Below are 27,538 nucleotides of genomic sequence, written 5' to 3' on the forward strand. Positions count from 1 at the left end.
TAACTGCAAGGATAAAAGAGAGGGAAAGCGAAAACAGTACTGTCTAAAATATGAGTAAGTTGAAAAGAATGTGAAGTCAAGTTTCTTCCCTGCTTTCTTATAACAGACCCACATACTTTTGGCTAACAGACACACTCTGGATTCCCAAAGTGAAAACTGTCTGCCAGCAGGGAGGCAGGTGCCCACAGCTGCTCCTATCAAGTAGGCTAGTGACCTCTTCAAAAGCTAAAAACAAACAATGATAGCAGGGCATGAACAAAGGAAGTCAGTCTCTGACCCGAAGAACTCACCAATGGAATCTGTGCAAGTGTCATGCCAGGGCCTAAAGGGGCACTGAACATGCACACCATAAGTCCAAGATTCTCAAAATGGAACCTATGTACCACATAAAAGCTGGGTAAGAGCACAAGGCAGCTGAATGCCTTAGAAAACTAAAGCATATTTAACGTTGCATTTTGACAATGGATGTCCATCTACCTAAGTTTTTATAGTACACTGATAGACAATATTTGAGCACATCAACCAGCACTGGCACAGAATCTGAAAGCTCAAAGGGTAGCTGACTTCACAAGGCACAAAGACTCGAGAACACACATATAAGTTACCTAACATAGAAAACACTAGGCTAACTAGTTTTCAGTTACTGTTTGAAAATGTTTCAGGCAATGATTTAACATACAACTTGCTGCTGTAGCACAGTAAAATGGGAGAACTCCCTCGTTGCTAGCAGTTAGGCAGAAACTAGAAGTTGCTAGCCTGCTACTGACTGACAGCCAAAGGATTTTGCTAGGGAACTCTAACAGTAAACAGAGTATGAACACAAGATTCATCTTTGGAGTGTTTATTACTAGGAAATTAAGAAAATGCAAAGCTCTGTTAAAATCCCCATGAATATATCAAATGGTATTCTGCCAATATTTAAAAGTGGCTGAAGAATGATGCCAACTTTTCAAAGCTTTGCTACATCCACTGGTGGCTTAGTCACTCCATATTTCCTTGAAGGAAATTCCCTAGATGTGCAAACCTATTTACTGGAAGGGAAAAAATTAAATAAAGGCCAAGAGTTTATGTATTTTATTTATTCTGTATTGACCATAATGAGCTTTTTAAAACATACTTAATAGTAAAGTATATTTAATTTATCTTATATATAATATACATGCATGACTTATGTTCTAAACAGGATTGCTGTTTTTTTTTCCCAACAGGTATCTAGAAGCAACCTGCTCAAATAAAGAACTTCATAAAAATAGAAAGAACTTTGAGGCAAAGTAGTTGTAATAAGTGAGTATATCTTCAAAGACATATATATAACGTTTGAAACAAAAGCTCAGCTTGTACAAAATAGCAGAAATATCTAGACACCTTGCTTCAGTAACTGTATGTAACCATTTGTTCAGAAAAATGCACAAGATGAATAAAAGCTATTACAAAAGTTATCCAGAATTCATTAAAAGTTTTTTCCTTCTGCATGGATGTGCTGCATTTCATTAATGCACCCAATACATGCATTAATTGTACATGAATAATTTACGTTCATTAATTTTCATTTATACACCTCTACCTCAATATAACACTGTCCCTGAGAGCCAAAAATAAATAAATAAAATAAATAAATAAATAAATAAAAATCTTACCACAGTATAGGTGAAACTGCGTTATATTAAACTTGCTTTGATCCGCTGGAGTGCGCAGCCCCCCCCCCCGCCCTGCTTTACCATGTTATATCCAAATTTGTGTTATATCGGGTCACGTTATATCAGGGTAGAGGTATATTTATAAATGGGGGGGAGGGGAGAGAAATGGCAGCAAAACAACCCAAGACAGTTACTAACTGGTATTAAATATTCATATTGATTGTACACAAATACTTCCATATAAACTGCCCTTTTAATTTGACACTATATTTCAAAAGTGAAATAAGACTGGTCAGAGATACTACCCAAAATGGCAATTTACAAGATTGAGGGAAAGGATTTTTTGGCTTATTTCTTCCTGAATTTGAATACTGATTAGAAGCATCTTTTGCTGTGCTAAAACGCTCAGCTTCTCATTTGTATTAGTATTTTGTTTCTAGATAGGAAACTGACCACTTCCACCTATATCAATGACCTTTAGCTTAGCCAATATTCACATATATATCAATATGATATTCTGATTCAAGCATATGAGGCACCCCCAGTTCATGAAGAAATGTGAAACAGAACTACTAACTACATATTTAAACCAGGTTTGTCTTTAGCATTTTTCATTCTAATGCATGTTTATAAATTTGGAAACCAAAACATTATGGGACTATAGTACAAAAGGACTTGTTCCAAAACATATTTAGAGATACTTAACCTGCTAATTTGTTTATTAGCTGAAGGATTAGCATATAAGTATTCAAGTGATTATTCATAGATAGATTAAAAGTTCAAGATATATGAAATACTTTTCAGACCCTTACTAAATTTTATGTTAGTGCAACTGTACAGATGCAAAGTTTCAGATTTAGAAGTTAACCAAGAGTACTATATAAAAACAGCATGAAATATATAACACAATCTAGTGACTGAAAAGGTGTTTTGAATCTAAAATTATATTAAAAACATAGCTCTTAGTTATTACATTATTGTTTCATCTCCTTAGGTTCTCTGTATGCCTGGTTCATTTGTGTTGCATCTTTTATTTTGTTCTTAAACTTGTTCACTCCACCCATGCAACTGATCTTCCCTATATTCATAAACAACTTAAGAACTAAAAATGGGAAAAGCCACTAGAAAAGCATTTCTAGACACAAAAGCCAAATTTTATTAAAAAATGAAGTCAGGTGTTTGTAACAAGGTGCAATTTAAAGTTTGCGGGTGGATAGTTATCTCACTATGGCTATTTATATGGGTTTTTATATACAGTAGCTATTTACTCTGCTATTCCATAAAATTCATACTTACCTTGGCAGCCTCTGCATCACACGGTACACAGAGCGTGCACGATACAGAGCACCTACTTAAAGAAACACACTCACCAATATATACTGTGAACTTTTGCAAATATTACAAGGGAAAAATGTGTTTTACTAGCAAAAAAATTCTTGCCAATTTTCTTTAAATTTAAGAGTGCTTTTTCCCCCAGTTTTTTACTGCTTACATTTTAAATATTGGGGTATGTGAACAATTAGAAGGATATTATCCGATTTGTTAGGCCTAAAAACTGACCTACCTTGACAGGAGTACCAATTTATAAATTTCTCATCTTGAAAAAACCCATCATTGCACACTCCTCTTATGCCCCCAGAATATTTCACAAATATCTATTTTAAGTCTCAGTTTAAGATTGGTTAACAATAAATAAATAAATAAATAAATAAAAATAATAATAAGAGATATACCAATCTCCTAGAACTGGAAGGGACCTTGAAAGGTCATTGAGTCCAGCCCCCTGCCTTCACTAGCAGGACCAATTACTGATTTTTGCCCCAGATCCCTAAGCGGCCCCCTCAAGGATTGAACTCACAACCCCTGGATTTAGCAAGCCAATGCTCAAACCACTGAGCTATCCCTTTCACATGCTGGAACTGATAAACTAACACTATCTTTTAAAGTGTGTGTCAAATAAGCTAATGTTACAGAGAATTTTAATAATGTATTTTTCAACTCACGAAAGAATTTTTCCCAATCTCCAAAAAATGAAAACCAAGAATAGTCAATTTTTAGACCGATTAGCCATGAAATAATTTAAAATATTTGAGCTATACATAGAGTATGCATGATTCTGCAGCCCTTCTTCCATGCATTTACTTACTACTGAAGTCATATATAATTGACAATGAATTGTGCCCAGGTGAAGAACTACAACATATTTGTAGACAATAGATGCAAAAAAGACAGTTGGGTGGGTTCAGTGGACCCCTTTTCTTCAGTATGGTGATTCTAGGAAAATGCAGCTGAACAGTAGCTGTCTGTTTTCCCCTACATGACTACATGATCAGATCATCTCCTTGGAGCTCTCCTATCCTTAATCCCAAGAAGTGCTTGGTATCCACAGATGAGTATGCTGCCTTCTAAGGGCTTGGCTACACTCACCACTTCAAAGTGCTCCCGCTGCAGCGCTTTGAAGTGTGAGTGTGGTCGCAGTGCCAGGAGAGAGCTATCCCAGCGCTGCAGGTACTCCACCTCCCCGTGGGGATTAGCTTGCAGCACTGGGAGCTGCGCTCCCAGCACTGCGGCACTGTTTACACTGGTGCTTTATAGCACTGTATCTTGCAGCACTCAGGGAGGTGTTTTTTTCACACCCTTGAGCGAGAAAGTTGCAGCGCTGTAAAGCGCCAGTGTAGCCAAGGCCTAACTCCTACTCACATGCATTTTCAATATGAATCCATGTAAAAACTGCAGGTGTATAACTCATGCAAATGCCTACATAGGAACTATGGAAAATATTGGAATGCTCTCACTCTTTTTTGGCTTTTTTAAATGATAGTGGTTAAGATGTGGCAACTCCACAAGAAGAGAGGCAGTTAACATTTGATGTTTTATCAAAAAATATAAATTTTAAAGACAGCCCAGTAAGGCAGAATTTTAGCATGTTTACTTAAATTACCAATAATTTTCTTCTGCTATTACACATTCACATTACTATGATGCAATACTCTTACCCTGATTAATAAACTTGTTGGCTTTTAATGATTACTTCTAGTGGGAACAGATAAAAATGACCTGCAGTCATGATGGATTTTGTATGTATTTAAGCTCTGCATGATCCTCACTCATTTTCTTTTGGTGGAACAAAAACCAGCAATTGTGGGGCAGGGCAGTAGCATGACTAAAGTAACAAACTCCATTTAGTAACAGTAAGTTGTCGCAGACTAAGTGTGTGTCTATTTTATTATTTTGCTGGAGTCATAAGACCTACTCCTTATGAAGTTAAAGTATTACAGTAAAAACTAAAAAAAAAAAAGCTTAAAAAGTTATCCATACCTTCGGTTCTAAGAAGCACCCTTTAAAATATCGATACTGAACAGCAACTCCTCTAGTAAGTTCAATAGTAGTTTTCCATAACATACTGCAGAAAAATAGTTTTAAGAAGTATTTGGTTACATGAAGGTTTTCAAAAAATTTTATTGTTAGCCCAAAACTAAAAGTTTTATAGAAACAGGTAAGTATACAAACATGGCTTTGGGAAAATACAATTTTACTATCAAAGCACATTTCTTGATACCTTTTAAGCAAGCACCAGGGCTGTTTATTAAAAAAAAAAAGAAAAAAAAGTCAGTCAAAAACAGATTCAAGAACGCTAGCCTAGTGTATTTGTGAAACTTAAATAGCAACACTGAATTTATGTAACAGCCCTCTAAAATGGTTTGAGAGGCTGAAGGCATTTTACATTTATAATGAAGTTGCAGTACGATTTTATTGCTACAATCATCTATTACCAATGCTGCAGTCATGATTCAGCCATTTAGAAAGAGACGACATCTAGAATGTTGTGGTAATACAAATATGCAGCATTGTCAGCTTTTCCATTAAATATAAAAAGCTTTGAAACTTGATTGTGATCTCAGACATAAGTGCATGTTCTCATATGTCTTGTAAAGTAAAAAAAAAGAAAAAAAAAAAAGAAAGAAAACACAAAAATTTCTCTGCTAGTTGACTTAATTAAGTATGCATCAAGTAAAATAAAATACATAGCCTTTCATCTGTAGATCTGAGGTGCTTTACAAAATAAGAAAAAATTTTTCACTTAAAAGATAGGGGGAAAATGAGAAACAGTTAAATGAATATGGTCACACAGTCACTGGCAGAGTTAGAAACACATTCCATGCATGCTATTCCCCAAACCAGAGAAAAATAAGCAACAGTGTAATTTTAAGAAAATGGTTGACTCTTTCTGCAGTGTTTATTCCCATACTAAGCCATTTAAAAAGTATGCAACACAAGTGTTAGCGTTTGATATTCCCCCACTCATTGTTACACAAAAATGGTACTCTTTTATTACAGGTTTACAGTCACAGCAACAGACGTTTTTAGTGCAGCTCATCCATAACAGCACTCTAAAGAAGATTTTGCAAGTGTACTGCTGGGCAGTGCTATCACCCCACTCCAGTATGTGATATCACTCATAACTGGAAAAGCACGTGTACGTTACAAATTGTATTACATTAGCAAACATCTTTTCTAAAAATGTTTTCCAAATGATCAAGCAATGGAGAGACCTGATTAGATAAACATGTTTTATGAATTGTGTATAGTTTTTAGAATTCTGAATTCAGTATCAAAATGCAAATATTAGATCAGTGTTTTTATTACTAAAAGCTTACCCATCTGCATCATCAGCTTGAAGTACCACTGCAGTTTGAGGATTCCAGTTTCCTAAAGCGCTGCAACTCCCACATATTGCAAAAACCTCTCCTAGGAAGATAATCTTAATTATTTGGACTTGTCTTCAATTAGAAAGGACATTCTAGACAGTGGTTGAAGGGATTTAAAAACTTGTGATATATGAAAGACACCAATCAATCCCTCTTCATTATTTTTGATTCACAAAGGACATTTTACTACAGAACTGTGTCTGTGCTTCAAATTTCATCTCCATCTTGAAGGCTTCACCTCCAGTTTACAGATGGGCAGGTCCATCAACAGTCACTGCTAAATAACAGGGACAACCACACAAATGCTTCTGCAGACAATGGTAGAGGCAGATTCTGAAGCACAGATGCTTAATGCCAAGTCAATTTCCTCGAAATTCATTTCAAATACGTAATAGTAGCTCAAGCAGAATTTTACACTCAGTAGTCAACAACTAATTTGTTGTTTATTTTAAAAGTCTCTTAACTGGTGTCAACAAACAGGAAAGCACTGATAAGAGAGCAGGCTGCTAATTTATTTTGGCATTTTCAACCTTAATCTTGTTCTTTTAGGGTTTTTTTACGTTTATATGAATAGAAAAGCAACACACAAAATTAATCATTGTGCATGCGTACATTACATATGCATTAAAAGGATATGCAACAGAGTCAAGTTAAGAGGTTAATGCTTCTGTTGAGACGTTAACATTCAGAATCTCAAGAATTTTCTCCTGGATTACTTGAACTGCACAACTTTAACGTTCTTCCTTTTCTTGATGTTAAAACAGTACTTTTGGAGGTTTGAGGTTTTTTGTAGTTTACACAGTAAGCATTGCCACCTGCCCCTCATGCAAAGTGTTCCACTTCAGAGCAGTAGTCTACACGTGCAAGAACACAGAAATATTAATGCAGTGGATGGGGTTTCATTTGGCTCTGCTGCAAGTTTTAGCAGAAGTTTACCGAGCTTTTCCCTCTACTCACCACCTCCCTCCCCAAAACGCCTAAACGTATTACTCATTTGGAACACTCTTAAAATACAGCAGATTCCATTTAAAAGCAATGATATTAGTAACTTCCAGTTAATAGCAACATATTGCTGGAAACCAATCCCATTTCATTAACATCAACATTAATTGGATTTGGGTATCAGCAATAGCATACTGCTTATTAGCAACATTTGGGGGGTGAAGAAATGCACCATCTGAAAGCAGGTTTGCAAGGCTGCAGCCAGGGAAGGAAGTGCTGTAGTGCTTAATTTGCACCAGGGCTTACCAGCGCTAAGCCCCGGCATTTCTGGGCTTGCCACATCAGTTACGAAAGTTAAAAAATTGCTTGAGCTCTAGCATTACAAATTAAGCAGTGAAGTGCTGGGATATGCCTCTCTCTGGCTGCAACCCCACAAGTCCGCCTGTGGTCAGTGCTCAGTCCATCCCAAAAGTTTTCTTTCTTTCTGTGATGGCAAACCTGTCTGTACACAGGCCCTGCATAAGCAGTAAGGGGCTGTGGGAAGAGCCATAGCAGGGAGTGGGGCTGCAGCCTGGCTGCATGGTACCTCTCCCTAAACCCTTCCCAGCATTTCCTTCCCTGCTGCAATCTTCTGGAAGGGTTGAACCCCGATCACCGGAGAGCACAAGGAGATGTACAGTGCAGCTCCATGGGTCTCCTGTGCTCTTGCTGCCCATGGAAGCAGGGTTGCAACACCCCTCCCCACTGCTGTCCTCTATACAGGCAGGCTTGTAGTGCTGCAACCAGGGACGGCATGTCCCAGCGCTTCTTCCCGGGCTACTGCCTTGCAAACCGGCCTTCCACTTTTTAGCAACTTCTGGATAAGAGCAACTTTTTTCTGGCAACTAAGGGGTTGCTAGTAAGCTTTTACCAAGTTTTTAAAGCATTTAAGAAGTAATTATATTCTGCCTCTCTAAATTCCCCTGCAGTTTTATTTACCAATATTCTTCATTTCTTGTCCTAAATGTGTGAAGGTTTGGCAATTGCTTACCACACAGAAAGCTGCAACACACAGGTGGCTATATTTAAATGATAGAGGAAGCGATCCCTTATGTACCTTCAGAAAGGTGTTGTGAGGCTTAATTAGTGTTTGTAAAATGCTGTAAAGTCCCTACATGAAAGGTACTAGAGAAACGCATGTATATTATAAACTTGAATTCCTTAATGTTAAGAGAATTTTCAAGTTCACTGCAACATTCCTTAGCTGAATACTGCATAAAATAGTACTGTAGTGGGACTAAAATACATATATTTTCTCTCAATGGACTAGGCAAGGATTCTCATTTCATACATCACTTACTATTTATAGCTGTGATTTGATAAAATTCACATACACTATGGCTAGATAAGGAGGAAAAAAATATATAACTGCACAGAGAACTGCTGAAGCCTCTTGGAACGTTTGTTTACATGTCCACAAGGCTGCTTCTTGCCTCTGCTGATACCCAAAGCCTTTCTCCACTAGCAGCAGCAGGACGAAACTAAGGGCTGGTCTTTATAAGACCTGCTACATTGACAGCAGAGCACTCCCCAGTCGACTCAGGTACTCCAGTTCTTCAAGAAGAGAGAGAGAGAAGTTGACTGGAGAGGTTTCCCCTCAACACAGCGCAGTAAAGACATCACAGTAAGTCAACGTAAGCTATGTCATTATTCACGTAGCTAGAGTAGCATAACTTAGGTCGACTTACCCCCGCAGTGAAGACAAGCACTCATGTCATGTCAGTATTGTTGGGCAGCAGAATCCCCTTATCTCATCCACATTCTGTAAGCATATGCCACAGAAAAGCTCCCCTCAAACCACTAACAAAAGGAATTAATTTTCTCTAGCTTTGTATACTGTTGCTATTGCAATTAGGAAAAAAAAAATCTTACTCAAGTCTGTTCTGCTGGGGACAGCAATGTCACAACTAGCTGCTTTAGAAATAAACTTGTAACTACAGGAAGAAAATAAGCAGCACAGCAGAAGCTTTTTTGGAGAATTGTAGCTTTTTTGTGTTAGTTATTTTTAATTTTTGCATGTTTTCAGAATTCTACAAAAACTTTAACATACAAGTAGAATCATTTTTAAACAAAATACTCTCCCTGAGGCATCAAACAGTTCTTACAGATTGTGACAACTGGAATCATGGAGAGTCATTATTTTAAAAATACAAAAATCAAAGACTCTGCTCCTTAGCCAGGGCTATATATTCATATTGGGTTTCAGGTTCCAAGCCCTGGACATTTTGCCTGTACAGCTGTTTAAAAAATTGCACGTTTTTTTATACTGGTAAAAAGTATATTTTTGCCCTTCTGGCCTCATACTCAAATATGGCTGAAACATTTTGCTCAAATGCAACTGAAACTTATGCAACCAAATATTTGTCAATATTCATAATTACATGTTCAGCTGTTTCTGTTGAGCAACAGCAACTGTGAAATAAATAAATGCTACTTCAATCTTATTGCAAATTTAGGTTTTTGTAATAAACCGCAGTTGGTTATTGGTAAACATCTGCACTTGAACTATCAACAAATGCTTGAACGATCAACAAATTATCAAGATGGTGGCATTGGTTTCTGTCTCAATGCATATTTCTGTTTTAATATAGTCTGTTACTTCTCCTCATTACATATTATAAGCTCAGTGTAATTTTAAACAAAAAGATACAATTAATGCTTATAGTTTTGAACGAAAGTGTGACAGACAGTGTATCCCCTAAGGAGTTTTAACAGATGACTAGTGAAAAAGGCATCTATTATATATTCATTATTTTGCCAATATCATTGTAGTAATAAACCATGTATGGTTAACTGTTTCCCTGTTTACTTCCAGTTTCTACTTCTTGTTGTACTAATTACCATCAAACAACAGAACATTTTTATATCAAAGAACAGAATGATATATTGAAGATTTTATTAAGCTGCCACATAAGCTGCAGTAATACTGGCCTGCTACATTTCTTGCCTCTTCCTACCATGCAAATAGTACCGTTCAAAATGGCCCCTTTGAAATCATATGCTACAGAAAATAACGTCTCCCAGGCTCCTACCTGCCTCTTCTACAAGCACTTTTCCAAGATTGTTTATAACAAAAAATAATTCAGATTTTTGGCAATGGGATCTAGATTCATCATTTTAAGTTGAAACTGGAAACTCTATGATAACCCATAATAAGCAAGAATTGCAACATCGGTACTGCAAAACAAGGGCATACCCAAGTGGCATCTTTGTAGCAACACAAATGCAGATTCTTCTACCTAATGACTAACTGCTTAAAGAAGTCACAAGAAGGCGTTTGACTGCTCTAGGCTTGTCTACGCTTACCGGGGGAAAGACACGCAGCGATCGATGCATCAGAGGTTGGTTTAGTGGGTCTTCACTAGACCCACTAAACTGACCACAGATCGCTCTCCCATCGACTCTTGTACTCCGATTGAGAAGAGTAGGAGGAGTCAAAGGGAAAGCAGCTCCCGTCATCGCGTAGTGTGGATCCCACAGTAAGTAGGTCTAAGCTACGTCCATTTGAGTTACGCTATTCACTTAACTCAAATTGCGTAGCTTAGATCGCATTTCCCCTGTAGTGTAGACAAGGCCTCTGATTTGCAGCATAGAAGGAATGTAAAGGGACCCGTGGAACATCCTGAACACCTACTGAGTCCTCAATTTCAAGGGGAGAGGAGGGGGAGAGAGCTAAGCTCCCACAAGTCCAAGAAAGGGAATTTTCCTTCTGATTTTAGTAGAGGGGAGCGAATAGTGCTTAGTCATACCTTCACTAAGTTTGGCATAGCAGAGTATGCTCAGTAAGAAGGGGAGTGGGGGGCTTCTGGTGATTTATTATTGAATGGTTGTTGATGCCTTCTAGTGATTTATTAGAGTTGCTAACTGTGAATTTAAGCATTATAACACTGTATAAATAACAGTTGTGTATATACAGTTAGGTATTGCTATGCTATTAAACAGAAGAGCATGTATGGCTAGGCTGACCAGGATGATTGAGAAGATGAATACCTTAGATACGTTTGTGGCAAATCAGGATGGATAAAAATCAGTGATTTTTTTTTATTTAAATCAGATTTTTTTGATAAAATGCTTTTTGAGGAAAAGACCTATTATAGCTCAAAGATAGCTCATCATAGAATAGGGATTATAAATTCTATAGTATGAGACAATATATTCATATAACGTTTAAGAAAAGTTTTGTAAATGAGTTCCAATAGTTCATGGGTTAGTGACCCAATCTTATGCGGTTCAAGGGGCTTTATAGATTATTTAGGTTAATCTTTCTATCTACCCAATGGGACTCAGTGCTCAGTCTAGAAGATATCATCAGAGATGCTTAGTTTTGCAGTTCTCAAATTATGGATTTGTCTCCCCAGAGGTAACATGCTTGTTAACAACACAAATGTTTTAAAATAAATAAATAAATAAATAAATAAATATAAAGAAGTGAGAAACAACAGACCTCAACTCTAATATCCCTTTGCAAATGTGTGTACACAGAGTCAATCCCTTACCTCTCTCTAAAAGTGCAAAGTTTCAAAAAATTCAACAAATAGAAGATTGTTGGAGGCGGAATAGATCTGGACAAGGAGAAGAAATCTGGAGATGAATGTGAGAAGCGAGGGACATATGCTTGTTTTGTTAAAATATTATATGTTTGCTGTTGAAGAAAAAAAATCAAGAATATTTAACGTCGTTGTTTTAAATAAAAAACAAAACAATTTAAATGTCTGTCTGGTGATGTTCTCCTCCTAATACAGCATGGCAAGAACATCCTCCAAATATTAATGATTAACCTGTTGAATTGGAGATATTTATGAAGTCACTGAGAGGTGAACTATCTACTTCAATTACCTTATTGATTTTCTGATATAGCTGTAAAACTAATCCGAAAAGTTTTCTAAATAAAATCACTGTTTAAAAATGTATAGTGTGTACCTTCTAAAAATGAAACCTACATCTATCTCTGAGTTGTGAAGAATATATATTAAGGTTACACCAACCACCAAGAATGCACTTTTTTGTAGAAAACCATGATTAAATTGAGTCTTCCTGACTAGTGATTTTAGTCATGATTTAAATCAAATCCACCCTGTGGCAATCATATAATGACTCATGGAGGAAGCACTCTGGTTGTTTTAGATGCAGTCAACCACTGATGGAGGGGGGGTCCTGTCTCTGAATTAGAGAAGAAGGTGAAAGATAGGAAACTCAAAGGAATAGCTACCCAGTGTCTGCTTTTGGCTTGTAATGATTTAGGAAAAAAGTTGAAGGCAAAGATTCGAAAACTTCCCACTGGCTAGACACTGACAGAGCTAACATCCCAAACCCAGCTAGACAGAGATATTGGTTACATTTCCCTTCTGAAGTTTCAGAATACTGGATAAGATGGCACACTGTTCTGATCAAATATATTAACTTATGTTCAAAACTCATTCTCTTGTTATATTTGGTTCAACAGGAACTCTCTGCAAACCTATGCACAAACTGAGGATTTTTCCATATGCCTGCATATCTGAGGTCAGGATTCATGCTAAATATTTCCACTTGATAAAGTAAGGTTATCACAAATACAATTATTTAATTTTAAAAGTATTCAAATTATTTCAGGGAGTATATCAAAATCTCTAGTATGCTAATATTTTTCAAACAAGTTATTAATAAATAAGATAAAATTTATTCCCCAACTCTCTGTTAAAGAATAATTATTTTGTAAAGCTCCTCTTTACTGACCCACCCTCCTGAACCTTGTCATCCCAGGTATCAAAATTATATGATTCTTTGCCCTCTAACTAAAATAAAAAAATAATTTTTTAAATTGTATGGCTTGAAGATTTTCTTCTAGTTTTACAACACACACACACACACACACACACACAAAAGTGTATGACAAGTGTGATTTGCGTACCTTGTACTGATGTTCCTCTTACTTCAAAGGTAACTTGAGATGGGGTCATACTTGCAGATAACGACTAAGGAGGTCTGATGTCTCCTATTAGGAGGGGGAAAAAATAAATGTATTTCAGTAACAATATACTGCCTCTGTAGCTGTCTCACTAAAAACTAGAGTATGAACTTCAATCATCTATAGAGGGGTGACCAAGTATTGGTCTTAATGTTCTGAGCAAATGGCAGTACTTGTGAGCTCTGGACCACCCCACAGCAACCCAAAGCAAAGGACTGCCCAGATCAAGAAACCACTGTCCAGTCAGCAAGGAAGTCAGTGTGACACAGGGCCTATCTACAAGATTAACAAGTGTTAAATAGAAATAGTGAGATTGATATGTGGAACGACGAATAGCATTAATTCAATATTTTTAGGGGAGGATTTCTTTAAAGCAGTGCTTCTCAAGCTATCTGATGTGGGGAACTGGCAATTTCCTCTCCCCCCCCCGCCCCCCCGCCAATGTGCCAGGGACCGGTGCCATATTATTATCCTATTTGACACTCTTATGAGGAAACTCGCTGCGGACTGGCAGCCGATGGCTCGCGGACCAGCACCGGTCTGCGGACCACCACTTTGAGAAGCACTGCTCTAAAGCACTCAGCATTTGCCTAATTCTGCTCTCCATGAAATCAATGGGAGCTTTATCATCAGACAGACAGTGAAATTATACCCTTCAATGGCCAATGACTTTTCTTTGAGTAAGGAGCTACCTCTTTAAGCTATTCTTTACTTTTACTTAGGGTTGTCAGTTTTGGTTGGATGTATTCCTGGAGATTTCATCACATGACATCTTTAATAAAAGATTAATCTTTAATTCCTGGAGACTCCAGGCCAATCCTCGAAGGCTGACAACCCTACTCTTACTTTCAAAGCTACTCATGAAAAATAATGCAGACAAGCAGAAAACCAATTATGAACACACATAACTAAAGCAAATATTTACAACAACAAAAATCAAGTTTCCTTGGAAAGAGCATTTGCCTCAAAATAACATGGCAGCAATGAAAACATGATGATAGTTAACCTAACTATAGCAGTCCTATTTTAACCAGGAAAAAAAAAACAAATCACATTTACTCAGAACTGCTATGACTATTAAAATATTATCTATGCCTTATTGCCCTGCCATAAATATGCAAGGTATTTTAGAGTTGAATAAAAGACAAAGTTCTTAGTGACAACACCGGCAGTCCTAGATTAACTATGGATTTGAAATGTATAAGTTAAAATAAATTTCCTTTTCCATTACTTATAAAATAATTATTTCAGAGTCAATGAAGGCCATAATGTTTCTATCTGTAAATAGCATGCACTGTATGTAAACGCACTCCCAGCAGAATGCCAAATAATCCAAATGATTTTGAAAGGGTTATATACAGCAAGAAATTTTAGTACTTGTAGCAGGGCGGACCACTGCTCTGGCCCTGAAAGGGTTAAAACAGCCCTGGATAAGGGCTGGGGCTGGAGAAAGCAGCCTTTTAGGCTGGCCTGATTGGGGGAAGTGGCGGCAGCTGGGGCCATGCCCCAAACTGAGCAACAGGCCCTTATATAAGGCAGAGAAGCCAAGAGCACAAACAGCCTCTGTCTGCCTGTAGAGGGAGAAGGGCCTGGCTGCAGGGAGCTAGTACTGGGGGTTGCAAGGTGCAGCCCAGGGACAGGCCAAGGCAGCAGGTCCAAACGCTCCTTGTCAGTGAAGAGTTGGCTGATACTGCAGTCTGCCCCAGTGTGTGGGGCTAGACAATGACTGGCAGTAGCCATACACTGAGGCAAGGTGGGAATAGAGGGTGGGGGTTCCCTAGGGAAGGGAGACCCTAAGCACAAGGGGTCACTGCCAGGGGGCAGCACCCTATGTAAAAGGGCACTGGGTCCAGGGAGGGACACGGGGCCAGTAGCTCGAAAGGCGGATCACTGGCCTGCAGAGGGCGCTCTGGACACTGGACTGAGCTAATTCCTGAGGACGACCAGTAGGAGGCGCTGCAGGGGTGAGTCCGCCCAGTTGCAGTACTGTACTCCCACCTTGTCAATTTCTGAACACTTCACACCGGGTTTCAAAAAATCCAGTTTTAAACAGTACTTCTGTTTATATAATACAGTGCTGACAGCAGCATGCCTGAGTTGAGAGCCTTAGTATTACTGAGCAAAAAATATTCAAGTTACAACACTAGAGGGCAAGCTTCAGTCCTCCAGTGATTGCAAACCGTATACAGAGCTGAGCAGGAGCCCAGAAGGCAGAGTGAGAAGATCTAGAGACCAAATAGGGGAGAATGCAGAAAGGTAGCTCTTCAGAGCCCAGAGCAGAAAGTCAGAGCGCTGAAGAAAACAAGTTCTAATGTTTGAGTTTCTTCCTTCTGTGTCCTCTACACTTCTTCCCTTTGGGTCTGTCCCTCATCTGCCCCACACATTATTTTACCTCTTTCACTCCTGTTCCTTTCTTATTCACCTTACCCCCTTTCTCTTCCATCCGTGAACCTGGAAGGGAGGAGATTTCACTTAAGTGGAAACAGGAAGGAGCTTTCCCCCAGCCCACCAAAGAGAAGCTGAGGCACAGAGGGAAAGGGAGTTGTCCAAGGCTATCACGCAAGTAACTGGCACAGCTGAAAACTGAACCCAGAACTTCTGGTGTCCCAGATCAATGTCTTATCATTGGCTAACACTGCCTCCAACGATGATGCAGCATGTCTCACAAAGCTAAGGTGGATATGAAAGAGACTACACTATGCTACACTAACACTGACTCCCACTTAGTTTCTGAACTGAATTCAATGTCCTGATCTTAAATCTGTAAGGCTGCTTTAAGTGCTTTATAAAGTTCTATTCACTCATTTACTGACAGATAATATTGAGTTTGGGCTTTTTAGCTGACAGGCAAAAAGAATTAGTTTTAAATTATAATGTTCAAGGATGGATGAATGGATTTTGAACCTGGGCTGAAAGAACTTTCATTTGCAGTTTTGCAAAGCTTTCTTCAATGGAAAGGAAACGATCTACCTCGAGACTACCTCAACTTCCACAGGGATAACCCACCTGAAAAAACCCTAGTTTACACTCACACACAGAGGGAACAGAACACTTTCAGGGACATTACTGCAGCTGTAGAACTCCTTGCCAAATATATCAGGCTTATAATTAGTCTTACCAGGTTTAGGTACAAAAACTGAACAATTTTCAAGAAAGTTCCTGAAGGAAAGCTATGCCTGCAAGTACGGAATACAATACAAATTCACACACACATACACCTCTCTGTGGCATCAAGTTACAATATTTCAGTTTAGACTTCCCTCTAACTTTACAATAAATGCATGAAAATCCATGCTGTATATTTTGCATCTGTAAAGCACTGTGTACATTTGTGATACTGGATGAACAACCTGATATATCTTGAAAAGAATACACAATGAAACTGTCCAGAAGGCTTTAATTTTATTCCTTTAAACTCTTGCAAGGCAAGGGGAAGAGTTTCCTGGCTAAGAATTCTAACTCTCTGGCTAGTCAGTGTCATGCAAATTTTATAAGCCCGGGACCCTATCGATATGCAAGACTCCCTAGCCAATTAAGAGTGGTCAAGGAAAATTCTCTATTTCCCCATACCTGCAATAATCCTCAGGGTTCTGAAGAGGTTGATGAATCTCCAGAGCTGAAGAGAGAAAGGAGCATCTCCCTTCTCCCTCTGAGGAGATGTGATCAAGTCTGGATGTACCACAATTAATTATAACAATTGTTTCCCATAAAGACTGTACGTAGCATAATTTAGGGCTGTTAGCATAAACAGGGTACTGGTCTAATTTTTGGCTACAGGCAAGATGTACCAAAATAAGTCAACATTTTGTTAATTTCAAGCTTCGGTGGTATTAATCACTTCATGACTAGACCTCCAGTACAGCTCTTTGATGCTACAGTGCTCTTTTGAATTTTCCAACTTTCACAGGAATTTACAAAAAAACCCTCAAGCACTACAAATCTTGAAGAGTCTCTTGCTTACATTAACTTATTACTTTCAGAATTAGAAAGGAAACAATTTTGAGACTGGAGATTGACTGAGCTACTTTCCATTCACTATCCATAATGGATGAAGAACTGTTAGACCCTGAAAGAAGTGTTGATTTTGTGAACTACAGTGTATCTGGAAGGAGAGCAGAGTAGCTGAGTACTGCATCATCTGCATAAAGACAACTAACATTTTTACATCTTAATGAAAAGAATCCAGTACGAACCTTTTGCAATTTGGAAAGTAAAGAAAGAAGGCAAAATTCCAGCTGGTGCCAGAATAGAATTCAAAGCAGAAAGAACTAAAAGGTAGGACAACAAGTTAAGTAAATTGTCTAATCTAGCTGTACATACGACAAAACCCAAGGATTTTGATATGCTAAAGTCTCTAGGTCAGATCTTCAGATAGCATTAAGGTGGAGTAGTTTCAATGAACTTACTGGAAATAATGGCTATTTACATCGTATGAGGATTTGGTCCTCTAGGTGAACCTTACCCACTGAGGTTAATCAGTATTTGGCAAGCTGTGTTTTAAGAGAATTTTAAAAGAGTAAGACTGTTCAGCTCAGAAGAGAGACAACTAAAGGGGATATGACAGATCTATAAAAGCCATGAACGTAGTGGAGAAAAAGCATTATTTATCATGTCACATAACACAAGGACCAGGGGTCACCTGAAGAAATAAATAAAGGAAGTACTTCTTCACACAACAGACAATCAACCTGTGGAACTCATTGCTAGGCAATGTTGTGAAGGCCAAAACATAAATGGATTCAAAAAAGAGTTAGATAAGTTAATGGAGGATAGGTCCATCAGTGGATATTAGCCAAGATGGTCATGAATACAATCCCATGCTCCAGGTGTCTCCAAAACTCTGACAGACAGATGCTGGGACTGGACAAAAGAGGATGGATCTCTTGATAACTGACCTGTCCTCATTCTCTCTGAAGCATATGGCATTGGCCACTGTCATAAGACAGGATACTGGGATAGATGAACCATTGGTCTAACTCAGTATGGTCATTCTTATGCTACCTTTTTTTTTTTTAAATGAGAAAGCCAAAAGGAGCAGGATTTACCTGGAACTAAGATTTGCTTATGTTATATCAATTTCCCGATCTAAAATAACATTTTCCAGCTGACAAAAGACCATCAGAAACTTCTGATTGGCACATACTCCACCAACCTGAAACTCACCTAGATAATGTTATCTTGAAGGAAGAAATTACAATATAGAATTCAGATCTTTCACTGGAAAAAAAAAAACTCTTACGTGCTATTTTATGGAGGGTCAGATTTGTAAAGTTATTTAGCTGCCTAAAGATGCAAACAGGCATCTAGTGGGATTTTCGGGACACCTATCTACATCTTTAATTTTAGATATTTAGAGGTATTTAGGTGCATAATGAGTTTAAGGGACAAAGTCACTATACTATGCTTAATTAGCCATATGAAAATAATGGTAAACACATAGCATGTTTGTGTGAACTTCACACTAATCACCAAACAGATCAAAGTGTACAATGCTGGTACTGCAGAAAATAAGTATTTTCCTTAATTATATCAAAATGGGACTATATTTTCCAAATCCAAAATTAATAGGCATATACATGAGGGTTGCATTACAGTGTTCTTAAAATTGCATGTGTCCATCTTAAGCAGTCCTTCTCCCTATTATAATATCCACAGAATATACAGATGCTATCAACACCTGCCCCTATTGACAGGAAAGTATAGACAAGACACTTGCTGGCCTCCCTATCTGCCCTACCCTAAAAATCATATTTTACATATAATTAATATATATGGAACAAAATGTTCAGTACTGCAGGGAACAAAAAAGGAGACAAGCGCTAACTAACATTCTAAGAGGTGATTTTTACACATCTTACAAAAATAAGCCCTCAGATACCAAATATCAACATAAGTTGCTTCCAGCATCACGCATAGTGTTTAAATGATTTCCAGCAAAAACTCATTAGGCTAATGGTACAAAGAATAGAATTCTCTTCTGCTCATACACAAGATACCAGAAAGTAACAAATCAGATGCATGCAGTACAGTGACTACAGGCAAATGAATCAGCAATAATCATAACATTTGACATCAGAACCAGTGCCAAGGTTGGACAGCATATCAAATCATAACGGCTATCATTCTTTACAAAAAGAGTTCTGAAACCCTCTGTTTCCATCTGAACAGTCACAGACAGACAAAAAGGATCTTACTTTGTCATCTTTCCTACACAGGTAAGCACCTATACAGGTTCTGCAGCTCTCCTTAACACTGCACTGCAGCATTAACATTTAGATATGAGCTAAGCTAGGTGCAACATTTGAACACACAACTTCTGATCCAAAAGCAGAAATTCTACTGACAAAGCAAAATCCTGTTGTACATTTTAATCCATCATTTAGGAAGAAGCGAAACAAATACTATTTCAAGAAATATCAGAATACTAACATTTAAGAAAATTGCTTATCTTAAATATGTCCCCAAAGGTGAGTACTTACAACAACAGCCCAACATCCTGCTCCAGCCCCCTCCTGCACCCCAAACTCAATATCAGTTATATTTTACTTGCTACCACAATAAAACAAATTTGCAGCTGACATTAGCTTACATTGTCATCTCTTAAAAACAGACAAAACAAGAAATCACTGAACTCTGTCTATATGCAAACTGTTCTTCCAGCCCAGTTATTTAACAGCAATTCTGAAGAATGAGTTCCTGAGAAAAGAAAGTGGAAATGATCTGTGCATGTTTGCAATGGCACAAAGTTGTGTAGGTATTCCTTGTTTGTTTAGTGTTTTAATAAAGATCTAGTTCAGTGCTGAAACTTGACAAAAAGGTGTCTCAGTCTAGGAGCAAGTCCGCTGCTCAACCTCCTCCCTCTAGGGTTGCCAGGCATCTGAATTTCGACCAGAACGCCCAGTCGGAAAGGGACCCTGGCAGCTCTGGTCAGCAGTGCAGCAGGGGCCCAGGGCTAAGACCCTGCCCTAGCTCTGTGTGGCTCCTGGAAGCAGCCGCCACATCCCTGCAGCCCCTAGATGCATGGGAGGCTCCATGTGCTGCTGTTGCCCTGAGTGCTGGCTCCGCAGCTCTCATTGGCCAGGAACTGCGACCAATAGGAGTCACAGGGGTGGCACCTGCAGGTGCAAGGGCAGCACGCAGAGCCTCCTTGGCTGCCCACGTGTCTAGGGGCTGCAGGGACCTGGCAGCCGCTTCCCATGAGCCACAGTAAGCACTGCCAGGACCCCACACCTGCTCCCACACCCCAACCGCCTACCCCAGCCCAGAGTCCCACCCCCCACCCCCAAACTCCCTCCAGGAGCCCACACCACTCCCAACATACCAACACCCTGCCCCAGCCCCCTCCTGCACCCCAAACCCCTCATCCCTGGATCCACCCCAGAGTCCACACCCCTAGCCATATCCTGCACAGCCTCCTGCACTCCTAACCCCTTGGCCCCAGCCTGGAGCCCACTCCTACACCACAAACTCCTCATCCCCAGCCCAACCCCAGAGGCTGCACCCCCAGTCGGACATCTCACCCCCCCACATACACACCCTAACCCCTTGCCCCAGTCCAGAGCCCTCTCCCACACCCTGAACCCCTCATTTCTGGCCATATCCAGAGAATGCACCCCAACCCTGTGCTACAGCCTAATAAAAGTGAGTGGGGGAGAGTGAGCAACAGAAGAGGGGGATACAGCAAGTAGGGGTGGGTCCTTGGAGAACGGGTGGGGCAGAGGTGTTCTGTTTTGTGCAGTTAGAAAGTTGGCAACCCTACCTCCCACATACCAACTTGTGATAAAATGAAATGGACACTTGATCACAAATTTTCAATGCTCCCCACAGTCCTAGGACTAAAAAACAGCTTTTTTTTTTTTAAAAAAAGTGCTTTTAAGTTATTTACCTATGATGTGGAGTACTGAATTCTGGTTTTTTGGAAGAGAGAAAGCCAGCTGACTATTTTGTAAAGTGGCCACTATTCAAGCCAGGTAATTTTCCCAGGAAGATTTTAAACCAAACATTAATTAAGGTAACCAGGTTTCTTCTTTTCCAGCTCAGCAGCAGCCCAAAGGATGGCGACCCCATATTTCATGACAGCGCTCCCGAGGAGACACAGGAAGCACTGGGAGATAGCGCTGTCAGTGACTCATCGTACTCCTAACCAGAGAGCTATCCCGACGCTGGCTGGCTGTAGCTACCCAAGATCCGTCTCCTCAGTCTGAGAACGGGTTATATAAGGTGAAGTGAAAGGAGATTTAAACAGCCTTCGGGGGCGGGGTCGTCACCGGCTCTGCGCCCAATCAGGGCCGTAAACAAAACCTCCCTGCATGAAACAGCTGCTCGGACAGCACCTGCCCCGACTGGCATCACCCTTCACCGCCTCCTCCGCAGCGCCGGGCGACTAAGACACCGCAGCCTGCTCCAGCCCCCGCTCACACCCCGACTGCTCCCGCCTCCCCCTTCTCCCCTCCACCCCCCCGGGAGCCCCGCTCTTCCCCTCCTGCCCCCGCCTCTCCCTTCCACCCCCCCGGGAGCCCCGCTCTTCCCCTCCTGCCCCCGCCTCCCCCTTCTCCCTTCCACCCCCCCCGGGAGCCCCGCTCTTCCCCTCCTGCCCCCGCCTCCCCCTTCTCCCTTCCACCCCCCCGGGAGCCCCGCTCTTCCCCTCCTGCCCCGACTGCTCCCGCCTCCCCCTTCTCCCTTCCACCCCCCCGGGAGCCCCGCTCTTCCCCTCCTGCCCCCGCCTCCCCCTCTCCCCTCCACCCCCCCGGGAGCCCCGCTCTTCCCCTCCTGCCCCGGCCCCGACACCCACACCCCGACTGCTCCCGCCTCACACACTCCTCTCCCTGCCCCCGACTGCTCCCGTCCCCCCAGAGCTCTGAATTTCCCGCCTGTCCCCCCCCCGGGAGCCCTACACGCCCCTCTTGCCCCCACACCCGGACCCCCCCTTCCTCACTACCCCAGCTCCCACCTGTCAGAGACCTGCCCCCGCCCCCAGGCGCCTCCCCTCCACCCCAGCGGCCGCGGGTGTGACCTGGAGGCTGAGCGCCACTGGCTGCTCCGGCTGCCTTTGTCTGAGGAAGCGGCGGCCCCGGCTGCAGGACGCGCCGCGCGAGCTCCCCACCGAGCTCCGCTGTCCCCAACAGCCCGGCCAAACCGGTTCCAACCGCCCGGCCGAACCGGCCGTGAGGCGGAGACAGGCAGCGGCCACGTGACAGCACAGCCAATGGGAGCGGAGAAGATTCCTAGAAAGCGCAGCTCTAGGGGGCGGGGCGTCGGAGCCGGCCGGGAGACAGGCGCTGAGACGAGCAGAAGAAGGAAGGGCTGCGGGGCGGGACTGCGCTAAGGCTGTCAGCCAATCAGTAGAGCAGCAACGGCCAGCCAATCAGAGCGGAGAGTGCCCAGCCGGCCCGGGGCGGGGACAGATGTGATGACTCCGACTGGGGTGCCAGCGCCGGGAGGAAGCGGCGCGGCGGGGCGCGGCGGGGGTTGGCTAGGGCCGCCCCTCCGGAGCCTTGCAGCCCCTCCACCCCTCCCGAGCCCTGCAGTCCCCCTCCTGCCCCTCCACCCCCCCCGAGCCCTGCAGTCCCCTCTGGTCCCCTACACCGGGACCCCACCTGCCCCCTCCACCCCCCCCCCCGGAGCCCTGCAGTCCCCTCTGGTCCCTACACCCGGACCCCACCTGCCCCCTCCGCCCCCCCTGGAGCCCTGCAGTCCCCTCTGGTCCCCTACCCCCGGACCCCACCTGCCCCCTCCACCCCCCCCCCGGAGCCCTGCAGTCCCCTCTGGTCCCTACACCCGGACCCCACCTGCCCCCTCCACCCCCCCCCGGAGCCCTGCAGTCCCCTCCTGCCCCCACACCCAGACCCCACCTGCCCCCTCCGCCCCCCCCGGAGCCCTGCAGTCCCCTCTGGTCCCCTACCCCCGGACCCCACCTGCCCCCTCCACCCCCCCCGGAGCCCTGCAGTCCCCTCTGGTCCCCTACACCGGGACCCCACCTGCCCCCTCCACCCCCCCCCCGGAGCCCTGCAGTCCCCTCTGGTCCCCTACCCCCGGACCGCACCTGCCCCCTCCATCCCCCCTGGAGCCCTGCAGTCCCCTCTGGTCCCCTACCCCCGGACCGCACCTGCCCCCTCCATCCCCCCTGGAGCCCTGCAGTCCCCTCTGGTCCCCTACCCCCGGACCGCACCTGCCCCTCCATCCCCCCTGGAGCCCTGCAGTCCCCTCTGGTCCCCTACCCCCGGACCCCACCTGCCCCCTCCACCCCCCCCCTGAGCCCTGCACTCCCCACCTGCCCCCTCCACCCCCCCCGGAGCCCTGCAGTCCCCTCTGGTCCCCTCCACCCCCCCCCCGAGCCCTGCAGTCCCCTCTGGTCCCCTACCCCCGGACCCCACCTGCCCCCTCCATCCCCCCCGGAGCCCTGCAGTCCCCTCTGGTCCCCTCCACCCCCCCCCGAGCCCTGCAGTCCCCTCTGGTCCCCTACCCCCGGACCCCACCTGCCCCCTCCACCCCCCCCCGGAGCCCTGCACTCCCCACCTGCCCCCTCCACCCCCCCCCGGAGCCCTGCAGTCCCCTCTGGTCCCCTCCACCCCCCCCCGAGCCCTGCAGTCCCCTCTGGTCCCCTACCCCCGGACCCCACCTGCCCCCTCCATCCCCCCCGGAGCCCTGCACTCCCCACCTGCCCCCTCCACCCTTCCTGGAGCCCTGCAGTCCCCTCTGGTCCCCTACCCCCGGACCCCACCTGCCCCCTCCACCCCCCCCGGAGCCCTGCAGTCCCCTCTGGTCCCCTCCACCCCCCCCCCGAGCCCTGCAGTCCCCTCTGGTCCCCTACCCCCGGACCCCACCTGCCCCCTCCATCCCCCCCGGAGCCCTGCAGTCCCCTCTGGTCCCCTCCACCCCCCCCCGAGCCCTGCAGTCCCCTCTGGTCCCCTACCCCCGGACCCCACCTGCCCCCTCCACCCCCCCCCGGAGCCCTGCACTCCTCACCTGCCCCCTCCACCCCCCCCGGAGCCCTGCAGTCCCCTCTGGTCCCCTCCACCCCCCCCCGAGCCCTGCAGTCCCCTCTGGTCCCCTACCCCCGGACCCCACCTGCCCCCTCCATCCCCCCCGGAGCCCTGCACTCCCCACCTGCCCTTCCACCCCCCCCCGGAGCCCTGCAGTCCCCTCTGGTCCCCTACCCCCGGACCCCACCTGCCCCCTCCATCCCCCCCGGAGCCCTGCACTCCCCACCTGCCCTTCCACCCCCCCCCCCGGAGCCCTGCAGTCCCCTCTGGTCCCCTACCCCCGGACCCCACCTGCCCCCTACATCCCCCCCGGAGCCCTGCACTCCTCACCTGCCCTTCCACCCCCCCCCGGAGCCCTGCAGTCCCCTCTGGTCCCCTACCCCCGGACCCCACCTGCCCCCTCCATCCCCCCCGGAGCCCTGCACTCCTCACTTGCCCCCTCCACCCCCCCCGGAGCCCTGCAGTCCCCTCTGGTCCCCTCCACCCCCCCGAGCCCTGCAGTCCCCTCTGGTCCCCTACCCCCGGACCCCACCTGCCCCCTCCATCCCCCCCGGAGCCCTGCACTCCCCACCTGCCCCCTCCACCCCTCCTGGAGCCCTGCAGTCCCCTCTGGTCCCCTACCCCCGGACCCCACCTGCCCCCTCCATCCCCCCCGGAGCCCTGCACTCCCCACCTGCCCCCTCCACCCCTCCTGGAGCCCTGCAGTCCCCTCTGGTCCCCTACCCCCGGACCCCACCTGCCCCCTCCATCCCCCCCGGAGCCCTGCACTCCCCACCTGCCCTTCCACCCCCCCCCCGGAGCCCTGCAGTCCCCTCTGGTCCCCTACCCCCGGACCCCACCTGCCCCCTCCACCCCCCCCGGAGCCCTGCAGTCCCCTCTGGTCCCCTACCCCCAGACCCCACCTGCCCCCTCCATCCCCCCCGGAGCCCTGCACTCCCCACCTGCCCTTCCACCCCCCCCCGGAGCCCTGCAGTCCCCTCTGGTCCCCTACCCCCGGACCCCACCTGCCCCCTCCATTCCCCCCCAGAGCCCTGCACTCCTCACCTGCCCCCTCCACCCCCCCCCGGAGCCCTGCAGTCCCCTCTGGTCCCCTCCACCCCCCCCCGAGCCCTGCAGTCCCCTCTGGTCCCCTACCCCCGGACCCCACCTGCCCCCTCCACCCCCCCCGGAGCCCTGCACTCCCCTCCTGCCCCCACACCCGGACCCCACCTGCCCCCTCCACCCTTCCCGGAGCCCTGCACTCCCCTCCTGCCCCCACACCCGGACCCCACCTGCCCCCTCCACCCCACCCCCCGGAGCCCTGCACTCCCCTCTGGTCCCCTACACCCGGACCCCACCTTCCCCCTCCACCCCACCCCCCGGAGCCCTGCAGTCCCCTCTGGTCCCCTACACCCGGACCCCACCTGCCCCCTCCACCCCCCCCAAGCCCTGCACTCCCCTCCTGCCCCCACACCCTGACCCCGCCAGCCCCCTCCCTGCCCCCTTGGGAGCTTGTGCCCCCCACACCCGAATCCCACCTGCCCTCTCCCCAGAGCCCTGCACTCCCCTCCTGCCCCATCCGCCTCCCCCCCACCCCGCCCCAAGCCCTGCATTTCCCACCTGACCCCCAAGAGCTTTGCACTCCCCTCTGGTCTCCCACACCTGGACCCCATCTGCCCACCTCTCCCTGGAACCCTGCATTCCCCTCCTGCCCCCCACTGGGAGCCCTGCACTCCCCTTTTGCCCCCACACCAGGACCCCACCTGCCCCCACCCGAGCCCTGCACTCCCCTCTGGCCCCCCACACCCTGACCCTGTCAGCCCCCTCCGTGCCCCCCAGGAGCTCCTGCACCCCACACCCGGATCCCACCTGCCCCCTCCCTGGAGTCCTGCACTCCCCTTCTGCCCCCCACACCTGGATCCCACCTGCCCCTTCCAACACCACCCTGGAAGCCTGCACTCCCCTCTTGCCCCCACATCCAGACCCCAACTGCCCCCTCTGCTCGCCCCCCCTCCAAGCCCTACACTCGCCTCTTGCTCCCACACCTGGACCTTGCCTGCCTCCGGGAGCTAGGGAGTTGAGGGTGCAGAGCTTTGGGCAGGCTGCTGCAGGGGTCAGGTGGGAGCTGAGGGTGCAATCAGGGCCAGCAGGGAGTGGAGCAGAGGGAGGGCAGGATGCAGCCAGGGCCAGGAGGAAGCTGAGGATGCAGCTAAGGCCAGCAGGCAACTCAACAGGATGGAGATGCAGCTAGGGCCAGCAGGGAGCTCAGCAGGCAGGGGGTTCAGCCAGGGCCAAGAGGGAGAGATCAGAACTGGGCCTGGGTGTCATGGCCTGGAAGGAGCTGAGCCCTTTAGGGGAGCAATCAGGCTGTTTTCCTGTTTTAAAAAAAAAAAAAAGCCCTAAAAACACTAGTGTTCTGGAAAAATTCTCTCTTGGTGGGGCTGCTTTGGACTTCTGTTCCTGTGCTGAGTGTGGGAATGGGCTGAGGCCAAAGGAAACATGTCTGAGTCTCCTTTGCACAGAACAGGGAGATGTAGCCATTACAATATTACTGTCATTTTATTTGACTACATAAATACCCACATGAGTTATCCTAAAGGATTGTTCAGGCAAATGGAAGATGACTTTTCATACCATAACCTGTTGTTAAAAAACATTTTTGCTCATTCTGATCCGTATTATAAAAATCCCACAGATTTCCAGGAGGGTAGCACCATGCATTTACAGATTTTGTTAAAAGGCACCTTGAGTTTAGATGGCATGCTGTAGTAGGGCCTACTGTTTTGTAAACACCCACATATTCTATGAGTGGAAAACCATTTGCTTTAAAAACCTTTCAGATGTCAAATTTTGGACATTTATGTGCTGTGTTATAAAGCCCTACGCTTTTAAAGTACTTTTTTTAAAATAAGTGTATTCATATAAGTAGAGTGAATTCTTTATTCACTCATTAGCTGTTCTAGCTGTCAGTAAAGTACTTATCTCCATGGTATAGTAACAGTTTTATTTCAGAGCAGTAATAACCATTATTATAGATCCTCCGCCACACACAGACAGTCAAATAATAATTAGAATGTTTGTCTCCTTAAAATGAATTAGTTTTTAATTTTGTTGAAATCAAACTGCAGCTTTGACAATAGTCCGTCTTGGGGGACATTTGATAATGTTAAGGTAAGTAATATTAATGGGATTATAACTAAATCAAAAGACTTCCTTGCAACTAAACACTCCTAAAACTTTGCTGAAAACCCGAGATCCTGCTTAAAAGCCTGGCTATAATTACACCACAGGGATAAGGACTGC

The 27,538-nt window shown here is 45.4% G+C and overlaps 1 protein-coding gene across 8 annotated transcripts in view; it reads right to left on the minus strand.

The window, feature by feature from the left end:
• Nucleotides 1-22,415, minus strand: part of GPCPD1 (glycerophosphocholine phosphodiesterase 1) — a 73,618-nt gene extending 51,203 nt beyond the window's left edge. Inside the window, exons 1-5 of one of the 8 annotated variants that reach the window (XM_050952118.1) lie at nt 22,225-22,412; nt 15,667-15,725; nt 13,218-13,301; nt 6,296-6,386; nt 4,956-5,040 (exon numbers count right to left, since the gene is read on the minus strand). In XM_050952118.1, coding sequence (XP_050808075.1) covers nt 4,956-5,040; nt 6,296-6,386; nt 13,218-13,266 — 225 coding nt within the window. In that variant the 5' untranslated portion in view covers nt 13,267-13,301; nt 15,667-15,725; nt 22,225-22,412. Of the gene's footprint in view, nt 1-4,955; nt 5,041-6,295; nt 6,387-7,062; nt 7,201-13,217; nt 13,302-15,666; nt 15,812-22,224 lie in introns of those variants that run through there. The other 7 variants (XM_050952117.1, XM_050952116.1, XM_050952119.1 and 4 more) reach the window with 7 other exon arrangements.
• Between the last annotated feature and the right edge of the window lie 5,123 nt (nt 22,416-27,538).

This window comes from Gopherus flavomarginatus, chromosome 4 (genome assembly GCF_025201925.1).
Source record: "Gopherus flavomarginatus isolate rGopFla2 chromosome 4, rGopFla2.mat.asm, whole genome shotgun sequence".
Classification (NCBI taxonomy): Eukaryota; Metazoa; Chordata; order Testudines; family Testudinidae; genus Gopherus; species Gopherus flavomarginatus.